Source organism: Microchirus variegatus, assembly GCF_963457635.1.
Source record: "Microchirus variegatus genome assembly, chromosome: 20".
Classification (NCBI taxonomy): Eukaryota; Metazoa; Chordata; class Actinopteri; order Pleuronectiformes; family Soleidae; genus Microchirus; species Microchirus variegatus.
Window position 1 is genome coordinate 10,440,340 of NC_139821.1, and position 21,027 is coordinate 10,461,366.

The window sequence follows — 21,027 nt, forward strand, 5'->3', positions numbered from 1 at the left end:
TTTAATGCATTGACATTCCCATGACAGATGTAACAGTTACTCTAAAAATAGAACATATAATTAAAATTACAATACTCAAACATCCGCAACAGTATTAAGATAGACAGACATCAATAATAATAAAAACATATTTTAACAACTGCTCCAATATGCAACATGTTGTACTGTACCATTAATTATTTTCTCACACTCCTGCTCTCTCCCTCCTCTTTTGTGTTTTCCCTCGTGCCATTTTTACCTTTTTTGTTTTATTGTGGAGGCTTAGTCTCTTCTCAGTTGCTTATTTTGTTGCTGTGAATATGAGACAAAGCAGACTGGCGTGACTTAAGACAACAGCAGGTGACGAGCTTTCCAATACATATACTTTCAAGTGATCGTAACTGTATTATATTATCCAACTTATAATTTAATCATCCTCCTGTGCAAAAGGATCGCACAGCAGTACATTTTGAACCTTGAAAGTATGTGGCTGTAATTACATTTCTCACCAAGGAGAATGTGAAGTCGGGCAGAACTGGCCTTATCAGCAGAAACCGAGAATCTACTCACTAGTCGCTGTGTGACCTCTGACCTCCTGCTGTCCTTCAGCACTTCACCAGCTACGGGCTATACGCCGCGCTGTGGAGAGCTGACTGGCCTGGCGCTGTGGCCTCCCTCGCAAACTTTAACCAGCAGTGGGAAGAAAGACAAGACTCATTAGTCAATCAGTGTCGGTTAAAGGTGTCGTCCTCGGCCCCCACAACTACGCTACCCAGCATGCCGAGCACAGTGCCAGCTGGATTTTAGCCCATCACTAGTTTAAACAGTGCTCCTATTCGTGGTTATATTTTCATTCTCTTCTACATTTGGTGAAGTATTGGGCAGAGTCGGACACTTTCCAAACCTGCTCCTGTATGTGCAGCAGTTGGTATAGGTCTGACGCCGTCGCAGTTGCTAATCAGCTTTCCTTGTTTATGCATTTACACCAGCATGTGATAATTAAACTGCAGAGAGGAGTGTGAAATAATAGCGTTGTGTTTACTTTGCACCCTGCGTTTGAGTGTGTGCCTAATTGTTGAACATGTGCCCGACAGATGTCGTTCAAGTGTTTCAGGTATATTTGAGGGTACAAACGTATGTTTTCTTGGGCATAAATAACATGCAAAACGTCTCACTAATTAAATCTTTATTGAATCTGTGTTTGTCACAGTGTGTGAGATAAGAGGAAGCAATAGTTCTTCCCCAACTGGCTTCTTTTTTTTTCATAGATTCTCTGACAGCTCTATAATTAAAGCTCTATCATGAAATGTGTCTGTGTGGCAGTGTGTGTGTGTGTGAGACAGAGAGGGGGAATGAGTGCCATTGGTTTGATGACTGAAATAGGGAGTCGCTGCAAACTGAGGGGTATTTTTAATCTTTTGTTATGTAAAGAAGAAGAAGAAAACAAACATTTATCAAGAGAGAGAGGAACAAAGGCTGCCGTTGTCGGTGTCACAGCCCCCTCTGCGGCAGGTTTCCAGCTGACATCTCTGTGACTCGTCCATTCTTCTCGGAGTCCTCGTGCCAGCTTGCCATGCCGTGACACCAACATCGACACTGACTCCACACTGAGGACGTATTGAGAGTTGAATTGCGTGGTCTGCTCTCTGCCGTGAGACGCAATGGGGAGCGAATACTGAAGGAGAAATCAAACTCTGTTTATGACTTGAAGTCGAGCCAAATAACCACCTTGAATGTTGCTCAAATGCACACGTCTCTTGCCATCTTCAACCTCGTGTTGATACAGTAGAATATGAAACACTTACTGCTTACTTTGAAGAGTGAGGCCGTTGATATTCCAGGTTTTTCTCATTGTCCTCGAATGCCACGAGAAAGATCAAAACCGGCAATAAATTGAAAGTCTTGTCTGTAAGGAAAGCTTGATGTACCATATATTCTTCTGACGAATGTGCGCTGGAACAGAAACCTTTTGAGGATCTGGAAGGAGCTTCCTGTTTCTTCTTGAGGAACAAAGGTTAAAATGAAGTTTTAGGTAGAAAGTTTTATCCCCTGCAGACGTAGTATTCTCGGAGGCCTTTCTGAGCAACATTCGGGTCCAGCCTTGTAGTAGTGAACATCTTTTGGTCAAGAGTGTTCTTCACTTCCAGCACAGGTGTCAAACTGCCGGCCCGTGCACCATATGCGGCCCCCCAATCAATTACATGCAGCCCCCCACTTAAAATTATGTTATAATGAATACATGGTCCACGACCTCACCATCTTTTAAAACAGTGTGTAGCTGAGGCAAAGCTGCCAGCGAGGTGACACAATATAATATAATAAAATATTTGATTGTTAGCAATGTTAGCAAAGTTGTCGAAAGGTTTTGTGGATTCAAAAAATGGCGTGACCAAGGCAACCCATTCGCCACAATACAGGAATTGCAGTATACTTCAACATAGATTCAGTTCCACCTTATTTCCTGAAATTTGGTGGGAAGACCATGGCCTCAACTAGACAGGAAGTCGGCCTTTTTGAATGTTGGCATACATTTTGGCTATTTGCGAATCTCTGTGCGGTCCTAGAAATCTATGTACATTCCTACAAATCTACGTAACGTTCCTACAAATCTATGTAGGAGCAATTTTAGCAAAATTGTCGAAAGGTTTTGCGGATTCAAAACAGCGTGACCATGGCAACCCTTGGCGAATTTCGACCATTCGCCACGATACAGGAAGTTCCCTGTAACTTCGGCATAGATATATTTCCACCGGAACACTTGATGGGAAGGCCATGGCCTCAACTCAACAGGAAGTTGGCCTTTTTGAATTTTGGCCTCCATTTTAGCGATTTGAACCCTACGTAAATGAGCTAGACGCATCGAAAAGTTGTCGAAAGTTTTCTTTCCACACACTTTTTGTTCTCTAGGCCGGCCCCCTATTGACCACACTAGACTTTCATTGTCCCCCAGGTCATTTGACTTTGACACCCATGACTTACAGCATTGTTCATAGTCCAGGCTTTCAGGCAAAAGACACATTTACTTGAGCTTCCTTTGGACTTGTGATTGAGAAAGTTTACAACTGGGAAATTTGCATTCCAATTCCACAGTGATAAGTTACCTCATCACAAAAAAAAGAAAAGCATTTTGCCATTTTAAAACATATTACTTCATTATGCTTCGATACTTTTGACTAGTTTCTCCCTTTCTACCTTTTATACCTACCGACACATTCATTATTGTAATGTTCCAGAGACTGGAAATACTTTTTTTTTTTTTTTTTTTAATATATATTATTTTCAGTGTTAAGTTCATGTTTTTTTCATTGCCAGTGAAACATTTTTTAAATGTCAAAAGAAATTGTGTGACCATTGTTTAATAGCGCTAACATGGAAAACGGAGCAAAAAGAGGCTTAACAGGAAGTGTAGAATGCCTCCCAGTAAAACACAGAGGAGATATTTTTTAAATAAAAAGTGTATGTTTTGACAGGGAGGAATAGACGTGCCAAACACACGTAGGTATTCGTCACTTTAATTAAAGTGAAGCGTCTCACACAAACGCTTTCTTCACAGCTTAAACACAGTCTACGTTCCACACACTTAAAAGATAAATGATTATGGAGGCGTAGAAATAAACAAAAATTCTGTTTTAATCGGTTGCCACTGGAAGCAATGATGTAGTGTTAAGGAAATAATTAAAAGTACACACAAAACATCTCATGTCTTTGTTTACCGTAAAAACCATTCATTCCTCAGTGGACTGAAATTGTGTGGAAGCTTTCTTTAATAAAGAATATTCTCCCTATTCCATATCACTGTTGTGTTTTTTTTTTGTTTTGTTTGTTTTTTTAAATGATGGTTATATTTGTGTCTTTGCAGAGTCTGTTCATCGGCACATGCAGCAGTATGAGGTGGAGTATTTGCAGTTTGCCTTTCGCTGGATGAACAACCTCCTGATGAGGGAGCTGCCGCTACGGTGCACGATCAGACTGTGGGACACTTACCAGGTAGACACAAACGATGACACATCGACACACACACAAGCACCGTTTGCTGTTTTATTTGACCATTTCATTTGTGCCTGGCTTTATGTGAGACTTCAGAAAGCAGCATATTCTCTCATAATGACATCGATTATCACCTCCCAAATGCCATTGTAGTCATATCTACAATTACATCCCACAACTTGGTTGTATAAAGCAATATAATAAAGGCATTTTTATACTCACATTGTATAACATGCTTAATTCTACACAGTATGAAACCAAGCGAATGATAAAAAGAACAAAAAATAACTTGTTGGTTTAACAGCATCAAGATATGTTATTATTGTACAGTAATGGCACCGATGACAAAAACGTAGCTGCAAGGAGAGAAACATTTAAATTACAAATGAAAAAACTTTCAGCAGATTTGCATGCGAGGGATTGTGAAGGATTAGCAAATTCAGAAATGAAACAAAGACATCAGGAGCTTCTTTTTTTTCATGCGTAGAACAAAGGTTTTAGATGTTGTAACCATTGGTTTTATTTTAATTTCATGCTTGCCGAGAGAGTGTTTCCAAGTAAAACCTATTACCGTGTTGAACGCCATGTGCAAATAAGAAAGACTGAAAGCAGGATCTTAATCCCATTCAAATACACCTGGACTCATTCATTGTGCTGGCCCTTTCAAATTTGCACATAATAGGCAGAACCTACATTTACGTCAGATTGTTAACCTCCTTTGGCATCAGCAGTAACGCCTAATAACTGATATTGATTCCGTGGGGTGTGTTTATGTGCTGTGGATAGTCCAGAGCATGAGCGGAGTGCATATAATGGATTTTCTGGTTAATGCAGAGGTTGAGCACATAAGGCACGCAATCACATGAGAGCGTGTGATTAGTTCAGGCGAGACAGACACGTGGAGAGTTAAGCAACGGCTTAAAATTAACTTCTCCATTGGTGGCGCAGGTGGTTGTGCAGACATATGAAGTGATGTGTTTGTCCTGCTGTGGTCTTAACAACAGTCTGCAGCTGTCTTCACTCTCCTTTTTTGCTGCTGTCATCATCATCTTTTGCATCACCAGGTGGGATTTTAATCATTTTGTGAGACTTAAAATCTTACACAATTACACTTTGACATCACCCACTGGTTTGTGAACTTCCTTTTTGATGAAGGAAGCTAAAGTACACCTTATTTAATCATCAACTTGACTAAATGGGACCAGGATTAACTAAATGGACACCATGCTGTAACCTTAAACTAGTCCTAAACCATCTCAATGTTTATTGATGTTATAAACCAAGTCAGAAGTAGTGCTGGGCACGTTAACACTGCCGTTAACGGTGTCAACGTTATCGCAGCGAATTATGCGTTTCCATAGCTACTGACCGGAAAAAGGCGCAGATGACGTCATGTTTACGTGACTCCAGATTGTTAAAATGAATCTCTAAAGTAACGCTAAAATTTAACAACAGGCACACATACGCAGTACACAGGTATGCTGGTTATGTGTAGCACTGCTCGTTTCGTTTAATAAACAGAACGCTCCAGTTTGACTGTAGGTGTGCTAATGGCGCTAAAGGAGCTAACGGAGCTAACTGGTAAACGGTGCCTGCACTCCGGTGCCACGGCTCATAAACATGGTGTCACACGCGTCTTTTTGCGGTCAGTCGTCATGGAAACGCGTCATGCCTTAACGTGCGTTACCCTGGATTTCCACTGGACGCATTACAGCCGCGGCACGTAGGCGGCGGGGTCGCCGTTGCAAATAGCTTCCATTCTAATCAATGAGAGCATTTCCACTGGGCGCGCTGTGGCCCCAGAAGTGGCTCGCCGCGCCGAAGCGCTTTCGATAGGTAGCAGTTCTATTTTTGCCGTTGCTGAACCGCGTAAATTTCAACAGAGCAGATCGCACCAGACAGGTAGTGCAACACAGACTCAAAGTAAATATTTGCACCCCCCTTTTCAAAATAAAACACAATACGCAGGTCATATAGCCTATCACAACTTCACATCAACATTACGTCGCGAACGGTGCTGCCAGGTCAACAGTCAATTAATCAGAGCGTCTCACGTAGTCATAATGTACGACGAGAGACTGATTGTTGAAGTCGAAAACATGAAATAATTTATGACACCATATCAACAGTTCTTCCAAGTCGGAGAATGAAAGAAGCTGTGTTGTTTTTGTTTCCTTTATACACACAGTCTATTGCGGGATCTCGCGAACTCGTGTGCGTTTGATTATCGCGTGATCTTCTGTGAATACCGCTGGCTCCCAAGGCACCGCGCTGCTGCTGTAACACGCCCAGTGGGGATTGCTGCTGGGTAGAGGTCGAAGCAGAACCGTGCCGCTGACGTGCCGCAGCTGTAACGTGTCCGGTGGAAATCCAGGGCTATCGTTGATGCCGTTAGCGCATTAGCGTGCCCAGCACTAGTCAGAGGTAATTTCATTTGGCTCTTAACTAGACCTGGGGTTGGCGACCTGTCCAGTGTGTACCCTACCTATGTCAGCTGGGATTGACACCAGTGCCCCAGCAGCATGCATGTGCAGTATAAAGCAGAAGTCGATAGTAGACTCATGGTTCAAGCCAGGATTTTATTGAGGGAGGGAGCACAGTGTGCAGAATGAAATCGAGTGATTTTGAGGCAAAAAAAAAAAAAGATGCATTCACTTTATGACACACATGAGCATTTTATGGGATATACTGACATATTTAAAGTTATTCAAACGGATAAAAGGGAATAGGTGAGGTATAATCTGTCAAATATTAACCTCTTGAATGAAATCAAGGGATTTTGAGGCTAAAAACAAACCTTAGATCATAAGGTAGGAGCTGCAACCATTTTATTTCAAGTGCAAATGAGCATTTTATGGGTTGTACTGGCAATTTAAAGTTATTCAAAGAAATACAAAGGGATGGGTGAGGTATAATCTGTCAAACAGATGATTGAAATCAAGTGATTTTAGGGCAGAAACAATGTTTAGGTTACAAGGTAGGAGTTGCTATTAATTTATCGATGTGTAGCAAGAATCCCGATGTTGATACTAGTAAAGCTGTGTAATGTGTAAAATGTATTACAGTCAAAATACAGTTACGCTAAATGTCCTCAATTTTGTGTGTCGGCCGCAAATCATAGCCTAATGGGCCGATACGCTACCATGAAGAAAGAACAGGTTTCAGGACTTCACACATGGCTCCACCTTTTAGATCTGGGAACTATGTTCATGATCCACTGCTATATTACTTTAATCGTAGTAATCTAAATCTAAATCCCCTTCTTCTTTTCACCGACATAAAACAGCTGCGTCATCTACATTTCAGTGCTCATGAAACTGGATAAAAGAGTCCTGCACGCTCACAAGTTTGAGTCTAGTCTTTCCATTCACATGACTCATACGGGCATCGGAGGATAAAAAGTTGAGGGAAATCTATTTCTCCTCAGGAGGATCACTGGTCGGCCCAACGGCAGCACTTATGTTTTCATAAACCAACCCCCTGGTCAGTTATCCATTACACTTAGCCGCCGAATTTCGTTCTATTAAAGGACTGCTGCTAAATCATTACTACAAACTCTTGTCCCTCTCCCTTGGAAGAAGGGTTTTTTTCTTGTGTACTGTTCACTGAATCAGAGCCAGCTGGCAGGAGAGCTGTAGAGAGCTTGATAAGAATGTATTGCAGGTGTTTTTTTTTATGTTTTCAGTGCAGTACAAGTCTGTCCAGCGAAGACATTTCCTTGCAGCGGTTCCTTGTTATTCCTGATGAATACATTGCAAGTGATATGAATGGAAAAATGTAGAAGATGGCACGTCAGAAAAACCAAGTTTATTTGAATGACCTTCACGTGACATCATGGATAAGTTTCCTGATAAATTAAATAAAACATTATCACAATTGTTACCATTAAAATATACTAGTTGACCCAGTAATGCTTTGCGCCTGACCCAGCACTACAGTATAACAAGCTCCGTTACACATGAGGTCTGCCTGGTGTCCATAGTAACAAGCAGTTATTTTTCCATCATGCATCATCAGGTAGGAGCTCAGCAACTGATCTATACATCATCCAACTGAGAGGAAGATAGAAGTGATGCTGCAAGCGTGAGCGAAAGTCAACAAAACACACAGAGAAAAAAATGTATGAGAGACACAATAATGCTGCTTTTAAAATGGATTCAGAGCTCAGATCAGATACTGTTGTACTTAAACAAATCCCTATTTGTTCACATTAAAGTCTTATTTCCAGAGCGATAAATAAACATGGTGGCTCGCACTTTTGCCTCACACCTTGCTGACGGTAGCAAATGAAGTGGGTTTTGCTGGATGTGAGGCCTGACAATCAAATATTGATTATCATAATATTATTCAAAAGAATATATCAACAGTTGAACACATCTATCTAGTCATTGTTTATGCATCGTGCAAGCAGACCTACGATGGCCCTCAGGTGCAAAAACGAAAATCACAAACGCAGAACAAAAAACAAAACGCGAATCAAAAAACAAACACAAAGCACAAACGTAAAAACAAAAAACACAAATGCAGATCAAAAAACACAAAAGCAAAAACAAAAAACACAAAAACATTAAATCAAAACAGAAACACAAAACATTAACTAAAAACGGATTGGCGTTTTTCGTTTTGAGTTAATGTTTTTGTGTTTTTTGCTTTTGTGTTAGGGTTTGTGATTTGCGTTTGTGTTTTTTGTTTTGCGTTCGTGTTTTGTGATTTGCTTTTGTGTTTTGCACCTCAGGGCCACCATACAGACCTTTAGATATAATTGCTATCAATTGCTATAAATGTCTGTTTTTCTGCCCAAATATATGTTTATTCCCGCAATAATGAGATTCCCATTGCGATACTTATTGCCATCAACCATTTAAAATATATAAATATAAATGTGTAAATACTGACATATTTTTGGCCACATCTTCCGCATCTGTGGATGCTGCATATTAATGATCTTAACCAATAATTAAGACTCAACCAACCAAGAAAGCAGTCAACTCTCGTATGCAAACTGTCCACCTCAAATCCAACAAAACAACACAGACATTCAAATGAATGATTAAATGGTTGTTCTTCCTTTGTCGTGACTTGACGGCAAACCCGGCAACACATTGTACTCGTAATTCACCCTCTAAATATTTGATGTTTTACAATGTCTATTGGATACAGCTGCATACACGGGGACCCACAACACTAGCTCTGCAGACAAGCACATACAGTACGTACCTTTTGGGGCAGGCTCCGTCGCAGTCCCTCATCTCCACTCTCCTACTACTCTGTTTGGAGATTTGGGCAATTTCTACTCATGAAACTTTCAGTGGAGCTTGACAGCAGCAAGACACAAAGATGCTCTCTTCTTTTGTCCTTTACAAAAACTTGTTTACCCCTTTTCACTTGTATGCTATTCTTCCCAACTCATTTTTTTGGATGTCTTTGTTATATTAAGGTCGGAGAGATGTGAATTGTAACATTTGACCGTTTCTGCAATGGTCTCTGTGGAGTCCAATTGGTCATGTGCTCTTGTTTTGGTTTCGAGAGACAACAAAAGAAAATGGTAATCATGGACACTTGCTTGAGGTGTTACACAAGCAGGTTCACCAGCGTCCATAGGTACGAGTCGTTGTTCAAAGAATACAAAGATATATACAAAACAGGCAATGGATTTTGAGGTCGAGCATACATGCGTGGAATATTTATCTGAGGCGGTCTCTTATTTAGTATGAACAGAACTGTGGACTTGAAAAACAGAGTGAAAGGTCATGACCCTGCCCTTATACTCTCAGCTTTGTCAGGGAAACATAGGCTGCTCAAAAGAAACGACAAATTCCGAGTTGTTGCTCAAAAGACATGCTGTCCACTCAAGGCTTCATATATTATCCTATTTAATTTTCTGATGCATGTTCCTCTTTTATCCTGTTTGTTTGAGGCTCTCAACGAGCCTTACCAGCCTCACCTTGGAGGCAAGGATGTTTGTTAGATGATTAAGTTGTGTTTGCACACACAACCAAAGGAATATATTATCTGTTAATGTACCAGATGAATTCTGTTTTGTTACGAATGTCCTTTGGGTGGCTCACAAACGGCAGTGACGAACAGAAAGACCTTGTCGTTTCCAAGTGTTTTTGTGTCTTTGTGTGTTTCAGGGGAGATTTTAACCTGAGTGTTGTAATGTCTCCACTGTGATCTTCTCTCTGTGGTGTGGCCATCTGTTCAGTTGCCTGATCCAGCACAAGGCAGCCTTTGCTTTCTCTTTGTTTAGATCTCTGTCATGGTCCCCTCTATTTTCTTTCTTTCTACCTTCATCCTCATCGTAATACTTTATTTTTGCTGTTTGTTTTTTTGCTTAATTTGTGTAGTTTTTCCTCTTTTGCGCTTACAATATATCCTTATTTGTCACCATCTTGTAAGACATTTAGAGGCAGGCAGAAAGAAGGCATGATTCACATCAGAACACACACACACAACCACACCCACTGTACATATAGACAGAAAGACAGACAGGGACCAAATTTTCTCTGTTGCGTGGAGCATGAAATTAGCAAGTAGCTCAGTGTGGCAGCATTAGCATGATTATTAAAGGTCTGCTATAACATTTTCAGCTTCTTAAACATGGTTCTATTCCCAAATGGATGCCCAAAATCATTAAGCAGTGGACAGGTAACCATAGGATCTAGTCGAGGTATAAAGACGGATTTCTAAATTAAGGTTTTGATTATAACCTTAAGCTGAGGTTGAAAATAACTGATTATATCTACTCAGACATAATCTCTGAACCTGCAGTTCTCCATTCAGACTTCCATATTTCTAATATAATACATCAATAATAAATCACATCAAAGCCAGCTGAATAAAAGAAAGAGATTGCGGACATTGCCGAAAGATGTGGCCGTTTTTACATTTCCTCCCATTGTGACTTCCATGTACCGGTATGTTGAGCCTTTTAGTCGCTCCAAAATGTAAGGTCTGGTTCATAGTGGATGCATTGCGGCTCTGTGTTTTCATTTCAGTGCCCGTTTTAGCAAACGAGAGGGTTCACACTGTGTCGCTTATTTATGTGTGTGTGTTTGTGTTCCACAGCAAAAATAGATGAGAGAAAAGATCCTTTGCTCATGATATTGACATTTTACCAGCAGAATGAAATAAAACGGACACAGTTATATATTTCCCATATCAGGTCCCATATTATGCACAACCAACTTTTTAATCATTTAAATCCTTATATTTGGGACTCTGGAGGCCCTAACAGTTGCCAAAGTGTGAAAAAAGATGACTCACTCATGTTTTTGTGGTCCTACTCAGTCTAAGTACAGGAGATAAAACACGCGATGTTGACTTCCGCGCTCACTGGAATGTCACTGTGTGGGCAGCGGTATCCGAAAACCTGAAGTCTGCAAAAAGTTCTATTCTTGGCTCCACAGTGCAGCACAGAGTTCTACACGAACGTCCAGCCTCAGAGGATTTATCTGTCCAGTGATACTCCAGCTAGAGCCTGCAAATGATCACTTTTCCAAATGCTAACTGCTGTTAGCTCCCAGTAGCCTCTGTGGCTGATGTCATTTCCTTTAAACTATTTCAGCCCCTGTGAAGAGTGTCCCTCTCTGTCTGAGTAAACAAAAATCATGTGACGTTTTCTGTCGGAGATAAGAAAGTAAATCATATTTCCTTACTTTCAAGGACTTGACTTCACACAGCCTAACCAAAGCATTATCCCTAACCTTTACCATAACTGGTTAACGTCCAATCCAAAACCTTGACCTAATCACAATTCACAGTTGAACCAATTGAGATTCTGCTTCATTTGGACCAGGTTTTGACACACACACACACACACACACACACACACACACACACACACACACACACACACACACACACACACACACACACACACACACACACACACACACACACAGTCTAAACAATTTCCACCAATGCGCACATCTTTGCTCCTCCACACTCCCACTGGTACGTGCGCCATTATTTCTCCTCGTCCGTGTTTCTTTGATTGTCTCCCTCCGACTCTCTCAGCATGACATGAACATAGACGGCATTCATTGCAGAGTTAATGTGCTGAATTGCGTTACTGTATGTCTCTAATTTTCTCATATCACTGTATGGTGTTTCCTGGCGCACACATTGTCGTCACTCCCACGCGCACTTATTATGCCGTGTGTTCTCACTTTCAGGCGCTATGTGCGCTTACATTCACTCCACTATAGACACTAGTGAATTGCCTTTATTTTAATGCATTACTGTGGATTCAGATTCAGGACAGAGTTTATTATCATTTTAGCAGAAATTCCTGACATTACTGTCCATAATAATACACTGAATGGAATTATTTATGTGTTTTAAATAGGGCTGTATGTAAAATTGATTAAGATTGAGTGTCTTTTAACATAATAATAATAAAAAAAACTCTTAAATTTGTTCACAAAACAAGAACATTATCATTTCAGTGTTTGAGAAACACCGTCACAACATTTTATGCACCAAACAACTAATCGATTAATCAATAATTCACAGATAAATTGATTATGTTAATCGCAGCTGTAGTGTATATAGCTAAAACAGAATAGTATATTAATACCCAGGGGGAAATTTTGACTTTTTGTACAAAGTACAGTAACAGTGAAATAGGCAATAAAATGAAATGAAATAAAATAATGCAATAATAAAGTGGACACTCTGGAAATATGTACAATATACAGTGAAAGCTAGTGTTTACAAATCAAATGAGAATGAGTAATTATTAGTTTTTTTTTTTTTTTTTATAGATAGCCAGTCAACCCCCATGGGTCTATCTGATATCGATGGTTTTAGTCGGCTCAGTAATGTCTAACTTTGTCCACAAGTTCTTTGCAAAATTTCACCTGTGAAACCCCACTGTGTGCATGCACCTCCATGGCAAACAACATTTTGTCTTCATCATACACTTCGGCGCTGAGTGAGATGGAGAAGAAACAGCAGGGAAAGCTGGGAATTCCAATTGTATTACTTTTCCCACCCCCCTTGCGATAAAACCTCAGCATTTGGTAATTTCAAATGTAGCCCAAAGCGAGACACCATATTGGAGGAGCACGCGGTAACAGAAAGTGCACTAAAGTCGATTTTCAGATTCTTTTCAGTGACTAAAAGCATCAAGGCCGTCCATCAGCACTTTCTTGTCTTTTCTTGTAAAATCCCACATTATCATTTGCAAGATGAAATATGTAAGTCTTAAAACAATCCTGTGGTTGCACACTTAAATCAAATTAACTTCACGCGGGATTTACTTGCAGCAACTTGTAGCCTATACAGTTGCTTTATGCTGAGACAACTGGGCGTGTGCTTGTTTCACCCTATTTGATCTGTAATAGCGTAACATAATTGCATCAGTTTTCTACTCGTTTATCATTTTTCATCACCTTTTCATCAAGTTCCTCATCAGGCCTTTTTTTGTGTGTCTCATCAGACAGCAAATGCAGCAGTTTAAAGATTGCTCTGAAGTTCTCCTTCACATTCCCCTTTCCCTCTTTGTTCACCTTTAGCCCCCCTCCTCCACCCTCTCTGCCACTCATATAGACTCCCCTTCTTCATACTCCTCCTCCCCCCACGGACTCTCTCCCCCCCCGTACCCGATCGCCCCTGTTTCCCCCGGTTACTCTTCCCACTTTCTCCTGTCTTTGATCAGCAGTGCTTGTCAGTCAGAGTATCGTCTGTCTCGGCCAATACGGCTGCTCTGACATGAGCGGGGAGGAGGAGGAGGACTTAGAATAACAATGGAGGAGGAGGAGAGAGGAGGTAGAGACAAATTTTGACAGAGTCACCTTGGCTCCCATGACAAACTTTGTTTTGCAGCTTCAGTGGATGGATAAAGAGAGGAATGGACGGAAGACAAAAGAGAGCGAAATGACATCGTTTTGCATTCAAACATTTGTTTAAATGAGGAGAGCACTACACGAATAGAAAAACAAACAGCTGATGCGACCGATTAGAGATCAGACATGATGCTCTGTTCGCAGTTCAGAGAGAGAGACGCACACAAGGAGAGAGAGAGCCACAAATGTGTGTGCATTAAGCCTCTGACCTGAAGTGACTTAAGTATGTTTTTTCAAGGTGAAGCCATAGTTTTGTTACTTTTACACGAGCCTTAATCATTAAATAGAAGATCTGAAAATCGGAAAATTACAGACATGTTTGATGAGAAGGTTCCAATTTGCTTTCAAAGCATGTACTTTTAAGTAGTTCAGTGCCATGTCCCCTTTATGTTTCTTTGCTTTTTCTTCGATTTATATATTTTAACAGAGGCTAACATTCCAGCTGCAGCCAGTAAATCAAAAATATCAGGAGCAGTTGTTAACAAGAGTCTTTTTTTTTTTTTTTTTTTTTAAACAAGAATCACTTTGTGGTTTGTGAAATATCCCTCTCAGTCATATCAGTGAAGGAAGAGCGCCTTTAACGAGACTGTGAAAAAGAAAGTGGATGGATGGATGAAGGAGTGATGGAGAAAGGAGGAGGTCAGGGGTCAAAAAAAAAAGAAGAGAAATAGTTTCACTGCAAGTTTAATGTTGCCCTCAACTATTAACGCACGCGCACGTACACACAATCAAAACTCTTGTAAATCTTTGGGGGCTGATAAACATTTCGCTTCCGTATGCCTGTCATTTACTCCCCTCATCTGTGCACTGGAGCATTTTCTGCCTCCATGCTTCAGTCGTTTAAATTGGAACGACAGGGTTTAACCTACGAGGTAGTCACCTGTCAGTTTACAACTGGCATCACATACCGTGCTGTGTTGTTCACAAATAAAATCCTGTTTTCCACCCTCTGTACTCTTCTTTTTTTTCTTCTCTTTACTTTATCCATTTCCCTCTCTCACTTGCACACTCTCAGTTGGAACGTTCTGAAAAATGTGTCGGCTAAGTGGGTGGTAAAGTTGGAGGAAAACCCGAGCAACAGGAGACCTACACCGAGGCGTAGCGAGGATCAATCAGTCTGGAAAAGAGCTGGAAACGCAACAGAAACGACACTGTCGTTAAAATGAAGCATTCCTCATTCTATTTGACATAATTAAACATGGCGCGTAGCAACGTATCTGTTCAAATCTGCCTTTTCTGATCACAACTCTGTTTTTATCCATGACTTCCCGGTGATAAATTCACTTATCACAGCAGAAAGGCTGCCGAGTTACGACTCTCTGTTAGAAACAGATGAGTACCATATTTTCCCGACTATGAGACTTTTTTAGTAATCGTATTTAGAAGCGACGTATCAAAAAATATATACGCTATGTCATCTATGACCACAAGAGGGCACCGTCCACACTTCTGACAATTGAGCGCTACTACTGCACCACCGGAAAAATTGCACAACGAAAGCATAAAGACGGAGAGAACGCAGATAAAATGCCACCAAAAAGATGAAAGCTATACTGCAGAATTTCAATTGTATATCATAAAGCATGCAGCTGAAAACGGTAATCGAGGAGCAGAAAGAAAGTTTGGAGTTGGTGAAAAACTCGTCAGGGACTGGCGAAAAGCAGAAGTAACTTCTATGAAAAAAATCAAAGAAGGCTGAAAATGTGATGGCCAGAGCTGAAGGAACGAGTCCAACGAATGGGTTCTTGAACAGCGTGCTGCTGGAATGCGACTTATACAGTATATGTTTTTTTGACGGATGCGACATATAGCCCGCAAAAAAATATGGTATGATATTCAAACAGCCATATGTGCACTTGGTTACCACACCAAGAAAAGGCAGAAACAAGCAAGGCTCCAATCCCATTTCACCCCTTGCCCCCATACCACTTAGCCCGACCACTCCACTCTGAACGCTTACATGAAGGTGCAGGGTTTTCCCGATTCTTGCTGAGATAAGAGTGGTAGAGTGAAGTGTGCGGGGTAATCGTCCCTTTTAGATGTTTGTAGGAGAACACTTCAAATGGAGAATCATGACATTTTGCCCAGATTTTGTCCCATATTATGTTTGATTATCTGGTACAGCATCATTTTTTATGTTGACCTCCGGCAGGAAGTATGTGTTTTTCGCCGGAGTGTGTCCGTTTGTCAGACTGTTGGCAACATAACTCGAAAAGTAGCGGACGGATTGGATGAAATTTTCTGGGAAAAGTGATTAAATTTTGGGCATGATCCGTAGAAGGCATGACTATTTTTATCGGTATTTTGTGGGGGGCTGAGCTGCCTTGGCGGATGTCTGCGCTCTCCGAGTGCTTTTCTCGTTTTTTTTAGACAACCTCTAGAATCTTTGGTAAAAAAAAACATATTTGCGATGATGTATCACATTCGTTAACTCGATAAACACCAAGCATATGGCAGACGACACGTTTGCGCAAGCGTGCTTTGCTTTACCCCAATTACATGACATTTTGTGCTATAGGAAAAAAAAATGTTGTTGAAAACTGTTTCTGAAAGCTGAGAAGTTGCACGTCAAGGCCAATGTGTGGTTATTACGGTAATTTCACTCGTGCTGTTGCAGGAAGCCGGCGAATCAGCATCTTTGATGAAAGTTGGAAAAAGGCCTGTGCATAAGTTTTAATTCTTTGGCCTTTGAGACAAAAAGTCAAACAAATGTTATTTTAAATATGTTTTATACTGTTCAAATTTCTAATTTAACATGCAACATATGCTGGTGCTCTTGTACAGTTGCAGTGTTTTTTCTCAATAAAACATTTTATATTGTTAATACACTATTTTAACGGCAAAAGAACTTACTCACAGGACGTTTTCAACAACAAAAAAAGTCCAGATGGACATTTTGAGGCTTAGGTGTTAAAGGGTTAAGGGATATGTCACATTTCAAAGGGCAAGATTATAACTATAACCCTTGAAACTCGCTTCCTCTGAGAAAGAAACGGAGGAAGATGTAAAAAAAAATAAAAAGAGAAATTGGACTGGGGCTGAGCCCAGGAATCCTGTTAACAACCTGAATGTTAAACATGACTGGATTACTGGAACATGTGTGCAGCCTCGGGCTCTTTATTATCAGTGCTAAAGAGACACGGGCGCATCTCGTAGAATTTAAGAGCATTGGTGTGCAAGTCTGTTTCCCACATGATGCCGGCTCGCGGTGAAACTTTAATGTAGGATGCATCAGAGAAAATGAGAAAATGCAATTCATGAATTCTAGTGATTAACGAGTGCGAGGATATTTGTGCATGGGTGTGTGTGTGTGTGTTTCCCCCATGGTGGCACGCACACACACACACGAGACATTCACAATTCCACACTATGAATCCATGAATTTTAAGCTGAAGCAACATGTGGGGAACTAAACCCTCAGACAAGCATGCCAGCGTGCAAATCGGTAAAATCTCTGCATTTTAAGATTCACATTGGATGTTGTTCTATCTCATCTTTTATGGGAAGAGTGTGCTCCTAATTGTCTTGCATTCAAACACCTTGGTAATTATCCCGTCTGTGAAATGGCTGCGGAGGAAAACGAAAGAAAAGGAACATCTCGTCCTTTGTCTTTGCCCTGCTGTAATTTCCCTGCCTTCAACTGCTGAGTCATAAAAAAAAAATTGAGCCAATAAATGTAACATGGAGCTGTGATAGAAAAGCTTAAAAACACCAGGGGATTTGTTTCCCTCTTTGCCTTTTTCAGTTTTGCAAATGCAAATGTCTGGATTTTAACAGATAAAAAAAGTTTCACAATCTTTTTTTTTTTTTTTTTTTTTTTTTTTGCATTTATTTGTCAGAGAACAGGGTCTTGAAAGTGCTTTGATAGCTTGAAAATGCTTGAAAGTGAAACTGCATTTCTTTTAGTTTGCTTTGAACATAACATAACACTGTCTCTTTTAATGTGATTTTAACAAGTGAAATGACAAATTTGTCTATGTTCTCTAGACAAATTTTGTCTAAACATTTAATTTACAACTTGATAGTGAAAGACAGTGAAATGTTGAGCTTAATGTTGGCGATCCTATGACGCCACTGAGATGACTGTACCATTTGTTTTATGACTGTAAATTGTTAAACTTCAAGGGGACATATTACGCAAAATCAACTTTTTAATCATTAAAATCCTTATATCTGGGACTCTTGAGGTTCTATCAGTCGGCAAAGTGTGGAAAAAAATGCGATGTTGACTTCCGCGCTCATTGGGTCGTCACAAAACGCTAAATTCCTGGAATTATTGTCTCGCAGAGCTCCGCTTTGTCCGTAAAACAAGCTAGAGTGCTGGCGAGGGCAATGGTATCCGAAAACCTGAAGTCCGCATAGTCTGTGAAAAGTTCTATTCTTGGCTCCACAGTGCAGCACAGAGTTCTACACAAATTTCCAGCCTCAGAGGTTTTATCTGTCCAGTGAATACATGTTATATATGACCGCAATGTGCCTGCTAGAGCCTGCAAATGATAATTTTTCCAAATGCTAACTGCTGTTAGCTCCCAGTAGCCTCTGTGGCTGATGTCATTTCCTGTCCCTTAAGTTTCCTTTTACTTTTTTTTAAGGTGGACCTAAAGAGATACTACTAAACAGAGCCTTCTGAACAGGGCTGTTTATGCAGGGTGATTGAACTGCTGTGGTGCATGTCACAGACATGTTCATTAGGACACCAGGGAACTAGGTTAACTTGGAGATATTAGATATAATATGAGTCCTTTAAAATGTTCTTCTGTCTCCTCAGGCCGAACCAGAGGGCTTCTCCCATTTCCACCTCTACGTGTGTGCAGCCTTCCTGGTGAGGTGGAGGAAAGAGATTCTTGAGGAGCGGGATTTTCAGGTAACACGCACACAAAGACCACGGTAGCACCATAAACCTTTATCTTTCTCGTTAGAAGTAGAACACACACACACACACACACACTGGCATTCACATACACGATAAATGTATACACGTTGGAATTTCGTGGCGACACTTATTGTGATATATTGCGTTTGCTGATACCGTAGCTTCTCGCCATATTAATTAATTTCAATTGTTTCCGCTTGTGTAGAAGAAAGTCCACAATAAAACAGACCGCCAGTCTGCTGTTGTAGAGCCGTTCATGGCCTTCATCCCTCTCCATTAGCTCCCTGGTCATTAACTGTGAGGTTCAAGAGTCATTGTGAGTGTATTAGTCGATGACAGTAAACAGCTGCCAGAAGGTGACTTTGGTTGCCAGCTCACTGTGGGAACCTTGTGTCTTAACAGAAGCAACACAGTGGAATATCATCACATACAGACATAATTGCTGCCCTTTGGCTGATTGCTCCTCCCCTCTTTTTTAACTTTTTTTAAGTGACCACTGTGTTTTTTTTTGTCATACGTTCTTTTTAAATATCATAATTTACCTCAATAACTGAAGGTACTTAAACTCCACAGCGTGTACAGGTTCTTTATAACGTCCTTTACCTTACAAGCGCATATAATTTATCAGCTGGTTGACTTGCCACACAGACTACTAAGTGTTGTGTGCCATGGGCTAAGTATCATCCCCCTTGAAGCTTCGAGAAAAAGAGGATGTGTTAGGGGGGGATGATAATGAGAGGGTTAGCAAATAACGTAGAATTAGGAGCAGATCAAACTTCAGAGCAGCAGAGAGGACACAAAGGAGTCGCACATTTTTGACACGGCTTACGGCTGTGCCGCATTCTCGAAGACACACTCAAATGCTTAAATGCAATAATAATCACAAGTAATAATCTGACTTGTACACGCATTATGTACTCATTTAATAATTCAGTATAATTTGACTGAGATCAATGGTTTGAAGTATGTTAGAGTTAAGTTTTTCTTTGATTAGGGATAAGGGTCACTGTTGTACTGTGGTACTTCTCCTTAAAAGCCTGCTTTGTGTCATAATAATCAGCCCTGCGTGAAAAACACAATCAATATCAGGTTTGGTCACAGAATAATGCTTTTCCTTTGTGCCGTAAATCAAGCAGTGATTTCTCTGCAAAGTCCCCTTCCAGGTGGCCAAAAGAACAGCATGACCTCACCGTTTGAACATTACATTGACGAGTTGAAGAAAAAAAGGTTTCGATCCTAAATGGGCTTGCAGTTTTAAATCAGAGTAATGTGACAATACTTCCCCTCGGTGTGACTCGACAAGGAGAATTTGTTCGAATAGCACCTGGCTCGTACTCCTCGTACTGGGGTTTATTCATTAAAGTGACTTGTATGGTATATTCTCTTTTCATACCTTTTGTATGTTAACAGCTTCAGATGTCCTGCACATCAGAGGTTACTGTTTCAGGTCCTCAGGTGGGTATTTTGAAGAACAAACGCACGGAAACTAACATCATTAATGCTAATGCAAGAGGGGATTTAATCCTCCTCGTAATGTGTGTTGCTGACGGTGAGATTCTTCTTCTGTGACTCCGACATTATAATAAATCAGACGAAGCCTTCAAAGGCAAAACGAGTCAGGGGGTTAAGGTTCTGAAGCAGCAGTGTTTTAGATGGAGGCCAGTTGATTAAAGCCGACTCGCCTACCGAGTCAGACACTGGAGGGGTTTGAAGATGAGACATCACCTTACTCATCTGTTCTTACTTCTCAGCCTCTTCCACCATTTCCACTTTCCTCTTAAGCCGAAGCCCAAATACTACCTTGAGAGATTTAATGTAACTTTCAGATTGGGTCTTTTCACGCATTTCTGTGGTATTTTGAACGGCGCATGCAGGAAAAACCTTCCAAGCCTTTGTGTCGTTGCATTGTGTCCAACTCTTCAGTTAAAATGGTTTCAAAAGAAGAAAATCCGTTAATTTATGGAGATATTCATCATCTTTTGAAGAGGAGACATGCTTACTGAGAGCACACAGAGCTTTGTGGTGGACTGTAAAACCATAATAAATCTCATGTCAACTTTGAGACAGCTGGGTCAACTTCATTTTTAACACGATTAGAAAGGGTGAAGTTGGACAGTATGAGTCTTTGCCCACACACACATCATATCCTAGGAATAAATCTCGACATAAATCTGTTTCCTCCTCGCTGTTGTGCTTGTGGCATAGATCTAGGGATTGATATGCTATTCTGTGTGTCAGTCGACCACTTCGGTCAAGACTGGCATGACTCAACAGTTTAGTGCAGACATGGACACATTTGAGAACCCACAACTATTTAAAAAATAGTAAAGTAAGTGG

At 40.6% G+C, this 21,027-nt stretch overlaps 1 protein-coding gene across 1 annotated transcript in view; it reads left to right on the forward strand.

The window, feature by feature from the left end:
* tbc1d22a (TBC1 domain family, member 22a) overlaps positions 1-21,027 on the forward strand; it is a gene marked incomplete at both ends in the record, with an annotated part of 131,828 nt that overhangs the window by 87,033 nt on the left and 23,768 nt on the right. Inside the window, 2 exons of the mRNA XM_083907262.1 lie at positions 3,839-3,966; positions 18,586-18,681. Of these exons, the coding sequence (XP_083763388.1) occupies positions 3,839-3,966; positions 18,586-18,681 (224 nt within the window). The remainder of the gene's footprint in view (positions 1-3,838; positions 3,967-18,585; positions 18,682-21,027) is intronic.